General features: G+C 29.3%; 1 protein-coding gene across 3 annotated transcripts in view; it reads right to left on the bottom strand.

The window, feature by feature from the left end:
• Window positions 1-630: 630 nt before the first annotated feature.
• LOC145243398 (rho guanine nucleotide exchange factor 3-like) overlaps window positions 631-17,885 on the bottom strand; it is a 103,687-nt gene continuing 86,432 nt past the window's right edge. For 2 of the 3 annotated variants that reach the window (XM_080106245.1, XM_080106246.1), the window contains 7 exons: window positions 15,773-15,929; window positions 13,223-13,281; window positions 9,515-9,556; window positions 7,421-7,522; window positions 5,598-5,666; window positions 4,245-4,431; window positions 2,508-3,115 (listed from right to left, as the gene is read on the bottom strand). In XM_080106245.1, the coding sequence (XP_079962371.1) occupies window positions 2,907-3,115; window positions 4,245-4,431; window positions 5,598-5,666; window positions 7,421-7,522; window positions 9,515-9,556; window positions 13,223-13,281; window positions 15,773-15,929 (825 nt within the window). In that variant the 3' untranslated portion in view covers window positions 2,508-2,906. Of the gene's footprint in view, window positions 3,116-4,244; window positions 4,432-5,597; window positions 5,667-7,420; window positions 7,523-9,514; window positions 9,557-13,222; window positions 13,282-15,772; window positions 15,930-17,885 lie in introns of all 3 variants that reach the window. The other variant, XM_080106247.1, reaches the window with a different exon arrangement.

Below are 17,885 nucleotides of genomic sequence, written 5' to 3' on the forward strand. Positions count from 1 at the left end.
GATAAAAGTGATTGAAAATATATTTTTGCTTTTTTTTAAAGAGCATGGCCCAATGTCTGATAGTTATTGTTAAACAGAATTAAATATGGACCTTATATGGGAAGGGCTATTTAGCACTTACATATCCACAAAGAGACTGGCTCAATTTTATGTTATTAGATTGGTAGGGCTACCCGGTGTTGCCTGAGCGAAAGTGTAACATATTTCTATTGTATTTTCTATCTACCCCCTCTCCTTTTTTCTCCTAATCTCTTTCTTCTCTGCCCAGTCTATTCCTCTCTCTGGGCACATACACAAACAAATCTTTTTTATATATTCGTTCAGGAATTAGTCGGCATAAAGGAAGCTACTCACTGATTAAAAACTATGAATTTATTTCATTTAGTACATAAATTGACTGGAAAACCGACTTTCCTTGACAAAATCTGCACCAGTTTAGGGTCAAAGAGTGAATAATTTTTTTTTTTTTTTGTAAATTAAGGTATTCTTCATCCGGTGAAGCACCAATCAAGAAAATACCAAATTTGTGTATCTGTTTTGTAGTTTTTTGACTTTTAGCCAAACATACACACAGACAACTGCCCGTTATATTATAGATGATACTAAAAATGAAGATTTTTGATGCTGTGATTTTTGGCAATTAAGAATGAGAAGAAAAATTTTAAAACAAACCAAACCGATAAGTTTCTAATTACATATTAAGATTTAATGAGCTAACTAAAAAATATGAAGCATGAAAATCTACTTAATTTAAGGAATATATTTTGCTATTATTCCTCAATTTAGCATCTATAGTTGTGTAGACTTTGGATATAATTTTTTTCCAGAAACTATTTTTGATATATCAAATTAAAAACCAAATCATGTGAGCATTTTAAAAAAGATGCAAAAGAGAGACAGAGACGAGAAATAGAATCAAACTAAATTGGCAGAAAAATATCAAGTTTCTAATAAAATATTTTTAATACAGAAAAAAAAAATGTTTTTGAATGATTTACACAAATAAAAGAAAGAAAATGGAAAAGAAATTCTATTGAAGATGAGAAAGAAAAAAGAAAAGAAAAAAGAAAGAAACTAAAGAAAAAGAAACAAGGAAAAGAAAGAGAAAAGGAAACAACAACAAAGAAAAAAGAAACGATTAAAAAAACAATTTTAGAAGGAAATATGAAATGAGTTGTAAATATGAATCTTAAAATAAGGAAAGATCTGAAGAAATATAACACAAAACCAAAAACACACCCAACTAATGTTATGTTGACTTCCTTACATTTTGTTCGTAAACAAAATGGCCATGATAATGTATAAATTTATCTTATAACAAAACTACAAATGTATATGAAAGAAATGTTAATGCTTATTTTCAAACATTAAATCATAAACAATATTATGCATGAATAATATTTAAACTTTTACAACAATAACAAACGAACGAACATGTAGAGTTCTGAACTCACTAGCATAAACATCTCTTAATGACAGTGCTCATGAAATATACAAGGATATACTTCACATGTAAACCCTTTAAAAAGTAATTGCCATAAATATATTTGAAAACTGTACACAAGTTCACAGCTTTATTGTGTCATTTAAGAAGAAAATAAAATATTTGTAGAACAACAATAAAGTTTAAAATGGGGAGGAAAAATTTTTAAAAATAAATATGTGATGCAGTTGAACTACAGTTTCATATTTTGGGGGAGGAGTGGTTTAAGTCAAAGATTATGAAGTTGGAAAGAAATGAGTTTTCGGAGAGTCTGGTGGAATTGAAATATTGGTTTTTATTTAGAATACAATCTAATTCAAAAAAAAAAAAAAAGATACAAAAAGATCTTTATGATGTCTGTCACATTCCAAAAATTACATAAATTGATCAAATAGTTTTATTTTTAACTAAGAAAACCAAATTTTGAGTATCTGAGAAGTAACTGCCTCGCCTGCCATTATGAAAGAAAATGTCAAGAATCAAAGGGAGATAACTCAACAATTCATAGTTACTAGATTTATGTTACAATGCCGACGAATTCCCATCAATCGTTTAAAAATGATTTTCTTCATGAAAATAAAACTACTTGAGCAATTTATGCGATTTTTGGAATATGACATTTTCATTCTATGATTTTTTATAGTTTCTTTCTTCTTTTTTTATATTAGGTTGAATTCTAAATAAGAACCAAAATATTTGCTAACTTATTTCCTTTAGTAATGAAAATAAAAATGTTGACAAAATGAAAACGGGTTTTATTGAGAATCTTTGGCAATAAAGGGAGGCTGACTTGTCTAAAACAATTGCATTAATATCAGCTTAAAAAGAAAAAAGAAAAAAAGAATTTCAGAATAAGGCAAACTAGTTGATAGACTTGTTCTATCCTGCTTTCCGGTAGAGCACATCTGATATCATTTAATTACAATAGCAGCAGCAGTAGTAGTAGTAGTAGTAGAGATAATAATAATAAAAATAATTTTATTTAAATAATTGTTCCATAATCAAAGATTTAGTGAAATTTCTTGGATAGAAATTGATAACAATAACAGGTGAAAATAGGGAACAAGAGAATAATAGAGAAAGAGGAAAAAAAAAAAAACAAAAAAAAAAAAACAGAAAAAGGGATGTGTGTGTGTGTGTGTGTATGTGTGTGTTGTAGGTTGGTCCAAACGGACACAGCATACATAATTTGAAAATGATAAATCAATTACAAAACTGGATGGATTGTGTAACAGACAAGTGGAGGGAGAAAAGAAGGAGGGGGAGAAAAAAAAAATGTCTAAAATAAACAAAAAATTTTCTGATGTACAATAAGGTGGTGGGAATGTCATTTTTTACAATTGTAAAATGAAGGTGTAACAGGTTTTATAGTCAAACCGTATTATGGGTGTAATATGCAAATGATCGTCCAATGAAGAGGTGTTCAACTGTCCTGAGGCATGGGAGTCAAGTCTGTTTTTGTTAAAGACGCCGAATTCGATTCTGGGGTCAGGTTCTGTTGTTGCTTTATACGGGTCACAGCTTGTTGCAGACACTGCATCCATTGTCGCTTGTCGTGCTCATCGGTAGCAATTAGCGTATGAGCCTGGCCTTGTGTACTATCACGAAATGAGAGCCGAAACACATTCTTGGCTGAAAGGAAAACAGAGACAATTAGAGCAAAACTAAAACTCAAAGGTTATCATGGAAGCAAATAGATTGCAGAAAAAGTTGGCAACGCAAACATTTTTCGTGCTTGTATGGATTGATAATCTTTTAAACCAATGCATTTCAGGTAAAAACATGACAAACTTATGCATCATGTCGAAATTAGGATAAATTTTTAAAAATTATGTAAAAACGATTCAGTAAATGATGTGCTAGAAGTATTTTAATTAAAACATCAGACATTATTATGTTCAGAGATTGTGCGCTTAAAAATGGCGAAAGGTATTTATCATTAGAAGTTACCTCTTCTTGTGAACTCTATAATTTAAATTTTTACTTGTAATTTTTTCTACTTGTTCATTTTTTGAATTTTTTGAATTTATACTCATTTTGACATGACATGTAAGTACGTAATAATGTTTTCACCTGAAATGCATTGGTTTAAAAGATCAGTATTTAGTAGATATTTACTTCCTTCCAACTACATAAACGAAGCTTCTTTCCTAGAACTGCCCACCTGTGTAACACTGTTCTACTGGCCTGCTTCCTGGCCGGTTATAATATAGCCTTCAAGTCCAATGTAAACAAGTTTTTGTTGAGCCTTCTCCTTAAATAATCCAAAGCCTACTCAATATAAACCATAAACGTTTACTATACTACCACCTTACATTCATTAACCCTTATCCTCGAGTAGCCTTCGGGCCTTGATAAGTGGTGTGACACAAGGTCGAAAGGTGGAGAGTCAAACCAGCGCTTCTTTAAAAGGAACACTCTGACCTTTCAAAAATTGCCTGGGGTGCCTTAGGCAGTAAGCAATAAACTTACTCCACTCAAAACGATACTTCAGCCTGACAAATGCAAGATCATTCGCCAATTAAAAAGTCAAGATTCAGTCAGATTATGTTGAGGATGTATCCGTGACTGATATGAATACAACCTATTCAGGCTATGCCAGGTAAGTCTTTTGTATGACTCAACCAAGGATTGAACCCTCATCTTTTGATCCATTAGTAAACACTATTATGCAAAATAGACCGATATTGTTTAATAATCTTGGTAATTAATAAAAATCGACTATAAATATAGGTTAAAAAAGAAAAGGTAAAAAACGCACCAGTTTGTCCTTGTCCAAAAGCATTGCGGAATGAACCCATTCTAATTTCATTGTCTTTTAGGTTTTCAATAACCAGGTCACTAACAGGAATCGGTTGCCGATACACCTGGAAATTCCTGGCACTGCAGTTCGTTGTAATGGGACGAGTGATCAAGATCACTTTGTCCAATAAAAACACGTGAAGCTTCTGTAAAGAAAAGTGAGATAAAGAAAAAAAGAAAACAGATGTGATTAGCCAAACAAGCATCAGATTATATATATTAATGCAGACGAAAAGGCTATATATCTGTCTGTCCGTCCGTCTCCATATTTTCAAACTCTATCTCCTCCAAAACTAAAAGTTGCAGAGTGACCCTAGGGGCCTCAAATGATTGGATTTTTTTTACGTTCATTTATGGGTCTTTAGCGGGTTAAAATAGTTTTTAGGGGTCAAAAATGAGTCAAAATTGAAAATAATCATTATACATTTTGTATGTTCATCTTAGTTTATTTTTAATTCTTAAGCAGTTCATATGCGTGTCACGTTGGTACAAAGGTAATGTCATCAGCTTTGAATGCTAGAGTTTTGGTTTCAATTCTAGCTAATGGCACCTAAATACTTCATTTTTCTTTTGAAATCACGATTCTATAATAATATATGCAAAATCTGGATAAATTAAAATATCATATCTGAGTGTATTTTATGCCCAGGCAAAGCTGGCGCCTCCTCACTAGTGTGTGTGTGTGTGTGTGTGTGTGTGTGTATGTATGTGTGTGCGTGTGTGTGTGCATTAAGAAAAAAATTGATGATGATGAAAATAAAAATTGAATAAATTACAATATCTAATAATCCATCAAAAATTCAAACAAGGAATTATAATAAAGTAAAATCATAAAGATATGGATTTTTAAAGACAGGTTCTTTTCATCAGAGGATTAGTAAAAAAAAATGCATTAATAGTTAGCATAAATTTGAAAATATATATATTTGTACATAACCTTTTTTTTTAGAACTGAAAGGCATTTTCAATAGCTAGAAGCAAGCAAGATTAGTTATAAAATTTTTTTTTTTTAAATTGCCTTTCTGACAAGCTTCCCTCAATATATTTCTGCATTGTTTTAGAGCCTTCTAATAAATTATCGAACATGTATAAAATTTAACTTTAATGCCAATTTTTTTATAAATAAAATTTATGCACTATTTTAACAAATTCAATTAGCAAAGCCTAAAAAATGTGCTTTTTTTTTCTAAAATGATTTAGGTTTTAATAAAAATAAGACAGAAGCATATTGTCAAAATAGTTTTGATAACTTTTTAAATATTATCATTGGTACAACACCAATTATGTACGTTATGTGAATTCAAATACTCACAGTCCCTTTATTGTTCTTTAAGATTCCACTGCAGATAAGCACTTTGGACTCTTCAATAGAATCAATTTTCTGCAATAAATACAATAGAATCATTAAAATAAAATAAAAAAGTCTTTTTTCTTTTTGCCAACTTTACACTAACATTTTGTGATAGTTTTATAAATATTTATTCTTAATTTTAATATAAAGCTTAATTATGTGGATGATTATAATGTTTATAGCTGTGAATAATATTTAAGGCTCAATCATTGAAGAGATGAAGATTTAGATACTTCCTCAAAAATAGAAAATATGAACAGCTTAAAAGATTTAAACAAATACAGACTCTTGAAAAATCACTTGAATTACATCTTTTTTTTTTTTTTAAGTTAAAGGTACAGTTAACAAACCCATGTTAAAAATGTATTTCTAAATAACTTTATTTTGTTTCTGAATTTTTGAGATGAGGATTGATAATATCTATTATTTGGATAAAAAAAAAAAAACATTGCAAAACTGTAATATGTGGAGACATGGAAAAGTTGTGTATAGCCGACCATATATGGAGAGAAACTGTCTACCCTTATGAGACAAAGTAAAAATTATAGACAGAGAAGAATAGTGGAGAAAACAAGTGAAGCATGCACTGTCCCCCGTGAGTGCACAGTGAACGAGGCATAAAAAATGATTAAGTTCAGCAATCACCCCCTTCTCCCCAAAAGTCCCCAAGGGACATCAAATCCTGGTGAAAATGAACAAACAGTGCATAACATATCTAAACTTGAGTTCTGCACCATACAAAAAAAAAATAAATATAAATAAATGACTAAGTCCATCAATTCCAAAGCGTAGTTATTGAGAAAAGTGCACACAGATGAACGGATGAATTAGCAGGTCCAGCCTCCTTTTGTCAGGGGACAAAAAACAAACACATATGCTGGGTGACAATCACCAACTACATAGTCCTAGTAAAGAATTTAACACAATATGGGAATCATTATATATATATATATATATATATATATATATATATATATATATATATATATAGTAATAAACAGTAGGAATGCACTTTTAAAAACAAAACTTTATACTAAAATTGTTCACAAGAACCCGTGACGTGGTACTTGGTAAAATTTCGTTAAATTGACACTCTTCTGGAGGTTGTAGGTTCAATCCTCAGTGCGGGTGATTGTGAATTACTTAGGACTTCTACCCAGTCATGGCTGTCTGATTGAAACACCTTGTGTCTCCATGGATTGAATAAAGGATTCCATTCAAAATTATGTACAGATTCCCAACTTCAACAAGATACACCAGAAGATCAAAGGTTACGTCGATCGAAATATTGTGCGAATAACACTCAAGATGAGAACAGTAGTCGAAAGAAACCAAATAATACGAATCCCATTAAAAAATTCATTTTTAACAAGAGAGTGGTAACTTTGTATTTTCACCAAAAAGATTTCCAAATTATCTCTATATATAAATGTCAATATGTTTCCTCATAAAAAGAAATGTTAGAAAATTTGCATAAAAACTGAAAGTGTAAAACATCCCAAATCTGTATCTGTCCAACTAAAGGAGTTACAGGAACCAAGCCTCCCTTAAAACATGTAAATCCAATTTTAAACCCTATGTATAAGACACTGGTCCAGAGCTTTATTAAATTCCAGCTTCTTCTGACTACGTTAAGGGGCAAGGGTCAGTAAGGACAAAGAATTTGCTATGAATCCCGAGCAACATAGTATCTTCCCGCTAACGTTCTCCTGGTGTAAAAAAAAAAAAAAAAAAAAAAAAAATAAAAAAAATCAATAAATAAAATATAAGTGTTATCAACTTACTTGATCATCGTACAAATAACACAATTTAGATTTATAAAGAGTACATTTTGCTTCTCCTGTTTTTTCATCAGCTTCCGAAATCAAATCCTCAGTGATTTTAATCTGAAAATAAAAAGACGAAAACATTAATAGCAAAACTTGTTAAATCTTGTAGATCGATGGTCATCCCTGTTACACGTTAGGTGATCATGAAACTGGGATCTTCTGTTGGAGGCGATGTGAATTTTTGTTTTGAGATAATTGATATATAGCAGTTTAAAATAGAAAGAAAATTCCTTTGAGAGATTAGTTTGATGTTTTCATGCATTTTACATACAAAATAGGAATCAGAATTACGTAATTGATAAATTTGACAATTATTGACAAATTCCTATAAATGAACAGACAGGTAACTTTGAATAAATAGAGGTGAATTTCTATTTCAGGAAAGGATTTTTTAATAGAGAATTTATACTTAATCATGGCTAGAGTCCTTTCCAAATGAAATTTTCTAAGAGTAATGACAATGGAGTGTTAATGACTAAAAAGATCTCCATTAAGTAATTGTAAGACTTGCTTCCAATCAGAGACTCCAAATGTTATATCTCTTTGATGTTATAGATACACTCAAGTATAATGATTAATGAGATTGACAGTTGGATGATGAATAACATCATGAGAGGATTGGAAACAGTAAATAGGTAGAATTAGATTATTTAAAAGGACAGCTTCACAAATATTTGTTAATATTTGAAAACAAACACATAATCAGATGGGGCTTTATGGTGTTGAGTAATGTTGGGACGATTAATTGGAATTGGAAAAATCAGAACTTTTTGGGGTATTGGAATCGATATTGAAAAAAAATTGTGTCTGAAGCCAAAAACAATTCCTAATTACCCTTTTTTATTGGATTTGTTTAAAACTTGATCTTCCACTACTGGTAGTAAGAATAAAATAAAGATTTACTGATTTTTAAACTACCTGTAAAACTAAAATCCATAAATTACTACCCACAAATGAGTTTTTAATTTTTTAGCAAATATATGCATATTTAACATGCGTTTTTTAATTTTTTTTAACAACTCTATAGTTGAATATTTAGAGATATATTAAGAATTGGAATCGTCCCATCACTAGTATTGAGTTCCACAAACAGGAAGTTATAGGAGAGAAACTTTGTTCATGAAAGTTTTATTTTATTATATACAGTGAGAGAAAGAGTTCTTTGTAGTGGTTGTAGCTAGACAAGTTCTTGCTTATCTAGCTACAATCACTGCATACGACATAATATTCGCAAGTAAATAAAGCTTCATAAGAAGAGAAGTTTTAATTTCAAAGATAATTAAGCAGGATAAAAATTTGCGGCTTTACCCTTTCTTAAAGTTATAAAAACACTGGAAAAAAAAATGGTTATGATTTGATAATTTCTTGTTCATGCATATCTATGGTTTATATGGTACATGAAAACGTTAAAAAAAAAACGTATTAATAATTTCTACGTTAATAAAACTGTGCCATCATTTCTTATGTGTATTTCTTGTGTCTACGTGACTTACACACCTAAAAAAATTATTTGTATTAAATAAGTTTTTTTTGTTTTGTTTTTTTAAAATAAAAACTGTAATAGTGTAAAATTAAACAAAATTTTTAAAGTCCTATTTAAAAATATTACCAAATTAAATCTACCATAATGAATTTTGATTTGTTTATAAACAAGTCAACCATTTTAATCTTTTGTTAATAATTATATTAAAAAAAAAAAAAAAAAAAAAAAAATTATTTTGTGACCCTTCAACAATTTGAAAGATATTTGGAAGCATTTTGAACAGCATAGTTAAAAAAAAAGAAAACGAAAAATAGAAAAGGAAAAAAAAAAGGAGAAGGAGAAAAAACGAAAGGGAAAAAAGAACAAGGAAAAAAAGATAGGAAAAAAGAAAAGGAAAAAAAGATAGGAAAAAAGAAAAGGGAAAAAAGAACAAGGAAAAAAAGATAGGAAAAAAGAAAAGGAAAAAAGAAAAGGAAAAAAGAAAAGGAAAAAAAATGGAGAGGAAAGCAAAAGTGAAAGTACAATAACTCCCGTACAATACTAGGTAAGTAGAGAAAATTACTTACTGAATCCTTCAATAACTGGTAATCTTCTGAATCAGAATTTGTCTTGAAAAAAAAAAAAAAATGTTTATTTCAATTAATACAATATTAACTTTTTAAAACAAAGATTCTGGTTAAGAAATGCTAACAAAACTATAGCAAAAATGAAATATGCAATTGAAATTAACAATTTTTAATTAGTGGCAAAAGTCCATATACAGCAAATCAGTTACTTCACAAATGTGTGAACCTGTTGTTAAAAAGCTATTCTAAATAAGCATCTTATTCTACATTTAAACATGTAATAATTTGACTAACCACAAAAACCTAAGAAGGCATAACAGATCTACCACATCCTCTACCGTTGGAGACATCTGTGTTCATCTGGAGATAAACTTGAAAGTAGCCTTATACCAAGATAAAACAACTTTTATCAAGTAAAGACTTGAGAAAAATTAATTTTGTATTAGAGAAAATTGCAGGAGTTGTGTTGTCATCAGATACTCATAAACAACAAAGATATCCTCTTACTATATTTATAACGTAGATATGGAAGGAGATAAACAACTTTTCTCAGGTAAGATGTCATGAATAACTCAATGATAGTAATTATTCAATTGGAAGGTTTCATTTTGAAATAAATCTACTACAAGAATAATTGAATATTAACAAGCCGTGTGTGTGTGGTCCCCCTCTTGTGCTGCATGTGAGATGACGCCACAAAAAATAGTGAAGAAATGATGAACGTGAGAAGTGTGAAGGGCCTACATTGCCTTCACATTTTCGCCAAGTTTCAGAAAAATCTAATGGATGGAGCAAAAGTAATGGGGTAAAAAGTGTCATTTTTTGCAATTTTGGGGCATTTGTGATCCCTTTTGAGCTCCTGGGAATGCTGAATCCCAGTGAAAATGGACAAACAGTGCAGTTTCACGCCTTGAGACATGTATATTTGAATTCAGCACCATGGAAAACTACTATATAGACATACATATCAAGTTCTTGAGTAATATGAAAAAAGAGTTCCAAAAAGGCATTTTTTTTTAGCCCTAAAAGTCCCAGCGGGATGCGAACTATAATTTTGCCAGGGTCATCCATACTGAATTTATATTAAAAACAATGGCCTCCACATTTTGGCCAAGTTTCAGGAAAATCTAATGGATGGATCAAACGCTATGGAGCAAAAAGTGTCATTTTGGGCCATTTTAGGGCATTTATAACCTCTTTTGAGCCTCTGGACACACCAAATCTCTGTAAATGGATAATGATGCAGTTTCAGGCCTTAACACATGTATATTTGAGTTGACCACAGTGAAAAACCACGATATAGTCAGACATCGGGTTTTTGTTGAGAAATATGAAAAAAGAGCCACCAAAAGAGGCATTTTTAGCACTAAAAGTCCCTGGCAATTCACCCATACTGAATATATATTAAGAACAATGGGCTCTACTTTTTGGCCAAGTTTCAAAAAAATCTAATGAATGGATCAAAAGTTATGGAGCAAAATGTGCCATTTTTGGCCATTTTGGGGTATTTTTGACTTTTTTTTGAGCCCCTGGGGGCGTAATGGGAATTTTTGCAAAAAAAATTTTTTTACTGTACACATCTATTTAATGAAATACAATTTGTGGCAAAATTTCAGAAAAAACTAATTGACGGTTATCTGGCAATAGTCTGGACTAACGGACGCATGAAAGCATCATGGACGCCACTGAAAACATAGGTCTCTCTCCGATAAATCGGGGGACCAAAAAATCATAGAGTAAAAATTGTTTTTACTTTTAACTATTTGAATTTTTGTTTACATGTCTGCTTTCATCATCTAATATATAAGGACGACATTTATCCCAGGAAATGCAGATTGCCAGTAAAAACTAAAGCTAAAAATAACAATGCAGATCTATACACAATACCATGCACAGCAAAACAACGTTCACAAGACTAAACATCCATCGCACTTTTGCTAAAAATGATATCAAGTAATATAAGTAAAACAGTCATGGAATCACAGCCTCATAAATTAATACTAGAATATAAAGAATTGCTTTTATATCTTAACAAGTCGCGTTAGATTAAGGAGAATAATATCAAATTAGAAGAGTTAGATTTAGCTATACACAAGAGGACACTGAAAAGTTTATAGGCTGATCATGAAGGAATAATGCTAGAAAATTTGTACATCTCAAAAGTTACTAGCAATAACTTCTCTTGAAAATGGACAGTTTGGCACTGCAGAAAAAGGGTTTAGCTCTACATTTATGTGGGCGTGGTTGCTGCTTTAGGGGATGAAACTTCAGATTTATCAGTCGAGTAAATATAATCAATGGAATTTCTCAAGGTCTGGAACTCTTGCAAGTGTCATCAGTGAGGAAAAACATTGATCTTGCTAACCACATAATGATGAATGACACGGGATTGACTAATATCAGAAAAACTAACAAAAAACCAATATTGCAGTGATGATGACATCCTATCTGTTAGTGATGACTTTTTTGATCAAGAGCATTAAAACATTTTCACTAATGAAATCCAAGCACCTTAACATCGATGAAATTAATGTTTGCACCATGAGGCAGGAGTGAGAAGTGTGTGCGATAAATAAACCTCATTTGGTCATAACTCGATAAGAATATCTTGGTTAGTTTATGAAATTCTTCATTTCCTATTATAGCCGTTATTTCTTGATGACATAGTTTAGTTTTTCAACTAAAACTTTTTTAACATATCAATTCCTTCATCTATACATCGAAGAATTGTTTTGAGTACGTCAGATACAATCAAATTTCAGCCATTTGGATGTTGGGAGAACAATAACACAATCAAGTAATTTTTTTATTATTACTAAGTAAATCAAATTTTACAAGACGTAATTTTATCCACCATATGTTTAAGAAATAAGGGGGAGACTATTCAATTCAAACCATTGAGATCTAAATCAGTCTTATAATGGCTACAATTTACTATTAAAATCGCAAAAAATTAAAAAAAATAATAATTTTCTATATATGGAAAAAAAAAACTTTTGGAATACAATATTTATGTTCTGTGACGGGTATCTACATCATAAAGATGTTTTATATATATATATATATATATATATATATATATATATATATATATATATATATATATATATATATATATATATATATATTGCTTAGGTTGATTTGTGGATAAGAACTGATTTAACCAATCATTATCAATTCTGGAACACAGCCGCTAGGTGTAATGGTAAACAATGTAGGTATTGCATAGTTTAATTTAGTTTTAAATGCAAAAAGGAGATGGAAGTCTTTCATTAAAATACAAATACCTTTGATTTTTGTGAAATTTTAATATGTACTAAAAGTTAACTTTTCATAAATTTCAGTTTCTTCGAAACCTTTTACAGAGTTTTAGAGAGAATATGGAAACAACCTCCCATCTGAAAATTCAAATATTCCAGATTTGCATTCAATTTGATCCATAGTCATTTGACACAAATTAAGCACAATTTCCTGAATTTCAGTTTCTTCTTAAGCTTAAACCTTAAATTTGAGACATTTTCTAGAACCAGACATATGAATTCTGAGCAAAATTGAAATAAGGATTCTAGAGTTAAGGTTTAATATCACTATATCTTTATCTTAATTTTTATAAATGATGCAAAACCGTTGTTTGGGGAATTAATTTTATCTATCCTAGGATGGATATTCTTTTTGTACAAGCATACATAAACGATTCAAAGTACTTACATATTTTTGTATACTTTTGATCAGCAGTGGATACTTTAGAAATCGTGCTCTTGGGCCATCTGAAAATGTACAATTTTTTCTTTTCTTAACAGATGAAACTTAAAATTATAAATAATATATTTACAATTTAACATATTAAGAATTTAAATTCATAATTAATTGTAATTAACAAGCATCATGAATCATTTTTTAATATTATAATTATTAACATAATACTTTTTTCTGAATTTTTTTAACGTATACGGAATGCTATGATAATTTTGAATAGTTGTTTTTTATAAATGATAATTCTGAATAACTATTTTTTTTTAAGTCTTCGATAAAATTAAAACCATTTGTTGGATGTTTGTCAAAGATTCATAGCAACAGTCTTCATTATAGACCTGTAGATTTTCTGTGTCTTAAGCTCTTTCTTAACAATATATTCTCTGCTGGCATCCGACAAGGAAATAGCTTTGAATCCCACTTCTCTTTGCACTCAGTGCTGATAAAACTCGTTTACAGCATCAGAATTATTTTCAAGGTTTTTCCATTGACGAGACAATAGGTTGTACTTTGGTAATGTCATGGTACCAAACTGCAGACCCTAAAATGCTAGGTTATATGATTTTTTTTGTGTGTTTAACGAAAACTCATACCATCTCATGAATTTATCTCTGTGGCACACGTAAAATCCATGACAGACAGCATTTTCTTATCACGACTGGGATGGGATTTAGGGTTAGTGGTAAAAAATGCACATACTTTTTAGGACTTTTAACACTGGCATCTTGCCATGAAGATATACCGTGGGACAATGCGCCATTCAGAAATACGTAACAATATTGGTATAAACAAGAATAAATTTTTAACTTAACTTTTACTTAAAAGTCATAAAAAACATACCCTTCTTTAATCCTAATACTGATCCTAAGTCCAAATGGCAATAAGAAAAAATTTCTCACTGTTTATGGCCAATTTTAGGTTTGGGGTGCACAGTTAATTTCATGAGATGATATGTTTTTATGTCAAACACACAATTGTTTTTTTGTTTTTTTGTTAAATTATGACATAGTATTTAGAGGCCAGCAATTTGGTACTATGATATTACCAAAATATTCAGTAGTTTATCACATACTGTACCAATCTTGTCCAGAAATATAAATTCTAAAACAGGATTCTTTTCAATATGAAAGTGACCACAAAGGAAGAGAACATCTTCATTCTTGAGCCCCTATTTTCTTGTTCAATATGAAATATATAATATCAAACTTAACATTACAACATGCCAATTATCTGTTAGACATAATGCTATGCTTTCCCCATGTAGCAAAGACTATTTAGTATCATGCATGATTTTACACGGTTCTTTGGTTAACTAACCTTTACATTAAACATGCAGATTATGTTGATGCCAAACACAAAGTAGGTTAATATAATTTACATAGTATTATGTTACATATTAAGCTACTTTTTTTTTGGGGGGGGGGTGCTATTATTTGCACAGATAATACTACTTAACAAGCAATGATTTACTCCAGAGTTTGAAATAAACAAAGAATACCACAAATTGAAAAATGAAACTCTTATAGGATTTGAACCTGCGTACCAGAAAAAAAGTTATTGAACATGGTTGTCATCTTGACTACCTGACTGAGCCATACGTTCAGCAAAAGACAAAACTGTACAAATAACTCATTCCCCAAGCTTTGCAGCAAATCTTTGTTTTACTAACAATGTAACCAGATCTCCTTGCTGCATCAACAGTGAAACGTGATGAATGTTTTTTTAATGCTTTTTAAATAAGAAATTTATTTCTAACATCATGTTTCTTACAGTATGTTATGTATTTAGCTGTTTTCTGTTTTTAATTTCAACCCAGCAGAATAGTCTCTTATTTAATAATATTACCCACACAAATGATAGCATCAACAAAAACAGCTTAATAAATAACTTATTCTCTACTGTTAGAAATAAATTTCTAATATTGAAAGCATAAAAACGTTCGTTGTATTTCATTGCATATGCAACAGGGAGACATGGTTACACTGCTAGTAAAATCATAAACAAAAATTTGCCACAAAACTTGGAAAATGAGTTACTCTTTCTTTAAACGTATAGCTTATTGAAATTGTACAAGGCGTCTATGTTAAGCAGTTCCTCTTCAGAGGCACAAGTTCAAATCTTGCAAGAGTGTCATTTTTTTGTTTTGTTGTATTATTTACGTATTTCCAGCCCTACAGAATAAATAAATCATTTGTTTAATATCCTTTGCACAAACAATAAGATCAACAACAAAAAAAAAAGCAGCGTAATAAAAAAAAAAAAAAAAAAAAAAAAGCTGTTGGAAATAAATTTTCAATATTTAAGACATTACTATGCACAAAGATCATTAATATAAGATGTGGCAATACAATTTGAATATTAAACAATATTCTTTTTATGTTTCTTTTTTACTATGGTCATCAAGCAAGTTATTTTTACTATAAGAATAAAATAAAAAGAGTTTAGTAAAAAAAAAAAAAAAAAAAAAAAAAAAAAATACTGATAGAGAAACAGTTTATTACTAACCAAGCAAACTCCATAAATCCAGTTTTCTGCTGAATGGCGATTCCATACAGCGCTGCAGAAAGTCATCTAAACCAGCATCATATTTCTTTTCATCTAACATGGCACGAGCAAATACTTGGCTGGAACACACGTGAATATACGGACTCAAACATGGTACCTAATAAAGCAAACATACATATTCGATTATTGACTACTCAAAAGACATTTCCATTGATGCTTGACGTGTAATAAATTAAATGCAAACATTTTTAAAATAGATATCCATAAGCTTTATTTCATATTGAAATGTGTGGATTTAACAACAGTCTTTCATTAAAATGCAATAAAAATAAACTATTATACAGACTACTGTTCTTAATCTTAGATATTACTTGTATCTTTCAGCTGTTTGAACCTCAGACATTCTTCAGGTGTGCCTTGTGGAACTATATGAAATTTCAAGCTGAACCTACAGGGGTAGTACGCTCTCATTCTGTCAGCCATGACTGGGTCGAAGTCTTAAATAATTTTTTGGAAGTTTTATAATTATTATCGCCTATATCGAGGATTGAACTTTCAATCTCCAATAGATTGTCACTGAGTTGGCCTTTTGGCCAAGATCAAAGTGTAGTATCTGTTCTTTAGATGCTGCATTTCAATTTCTTGTTCTCTTTCAGTGTAAGGGAAATCCTTCATGACTGAAACAATTTTAAATTTTTGTTCCTTTTCTCCATGTTAAAAATTTTTGTTCCTTTTCTCCATGTTAAAAAAACGACCCCGGCATCTAACTCTGTCCCGTGGGGAAGCATTGTAAATAGGATTATAGGTTCACGTGAACAAGGTCAACAGTTCCATCGGCCAACCAAAACCTTAAGAAAACAACATTTAAGATGAGAACAGTAATCAGAATAATACAAATTATCAAATCTCAGAGAAATTCTAAACTATAAATCAACTATTGTTTTAATATATATATATACACACACACACACTTTCAATTTGTCTTTACATAAGCAGTCATGTGTTGCTACACAGTCATGAGCATGTTTCGGTTTTCTAGTATTTAATAACTAGAGACCTCTTCAGGCAACAACGCTTATATTCAAAAGCAGAATTTTTAATAAAGAACAAAAATCAACTTTCAGTAAAAGAAGGTTTTTAGTAAAAAAAGGTCAGGGAGTGAAGTTCATTGGGTATGGATTTTTTTTTTTTTTTTTTTTTTTTAATTTTTGATCTATTTATTTATTTATTTTTATTATGGGGTGGGATGGGATGGAGTAGGTAGGGTTAGGGAGTTAAATTTTGAGACCCAAGCGGAATATAGATGTTATTTTCAACAAGTGTTTGTTCCGTGTGTGCTCGCTGTAGGTCTAAAACCTATATGGGCTAGTGTATTCTTTTTTATATATATATATATATATATTTTAATATATTTAGTTATTTATATATATATATATATATATATATATTTTAATATATTTAGTACTTATTTATTTATATATATATATATATATATTTTAATATATTTAGTTCTTATTTATTTATTTATATATATATACATATATATATTGTAATATTTAGTTCTTATTTATTTAGTTATTTATATGTATATACATATCTATTTTAATATATTTAGTTCTTATTTATATATATATATATATATATATATATATTTTAATATATTTAGTTCTTATTTATTTATATATATATATATATTTTAATATATTTAGTTCTTATTTATTTATTTATATATATATTTTAATATATTTAGTTATTTATTTATTCATATATATATATATATATATTTTAATATATTTAGTTCTTATTTATTTATTTATATATATATTTTAATATATTTAGTTCTTATTTATTTATATATATATATTTTAATATATTTAGTTCTTATTTATTTATATATATTTTAATATATTTAGTTCTTATTTATTTATTTATATATATATTTTAATATATTTAGTTCTTATTTATTTATTTATATATATATTTTAATATATTTAGTTCTTATTTATTTATTTATTTATATATATATATATATTTTAATATATTTAGTTCTTATTTATTTATTCATATATATATATATTTTAATATATTTAGTTCTTATTTATTTATTTATATA

The sequence above is a fragment of the Euprymna scolopes genome, chromosome 22 (assembly GCF_053919585.1).
Source record: "Euprymna scolopes isolate OS-2025 chromosome 22, ASM5391958v1, whole genome shotgun sequence".
Lineage (NCBI taxonomy): Eukaryota > Metazoa > Mollusca > Cephalopoda > Sepiida > Sepiolidae > Euprymna > Euprymna scolopes.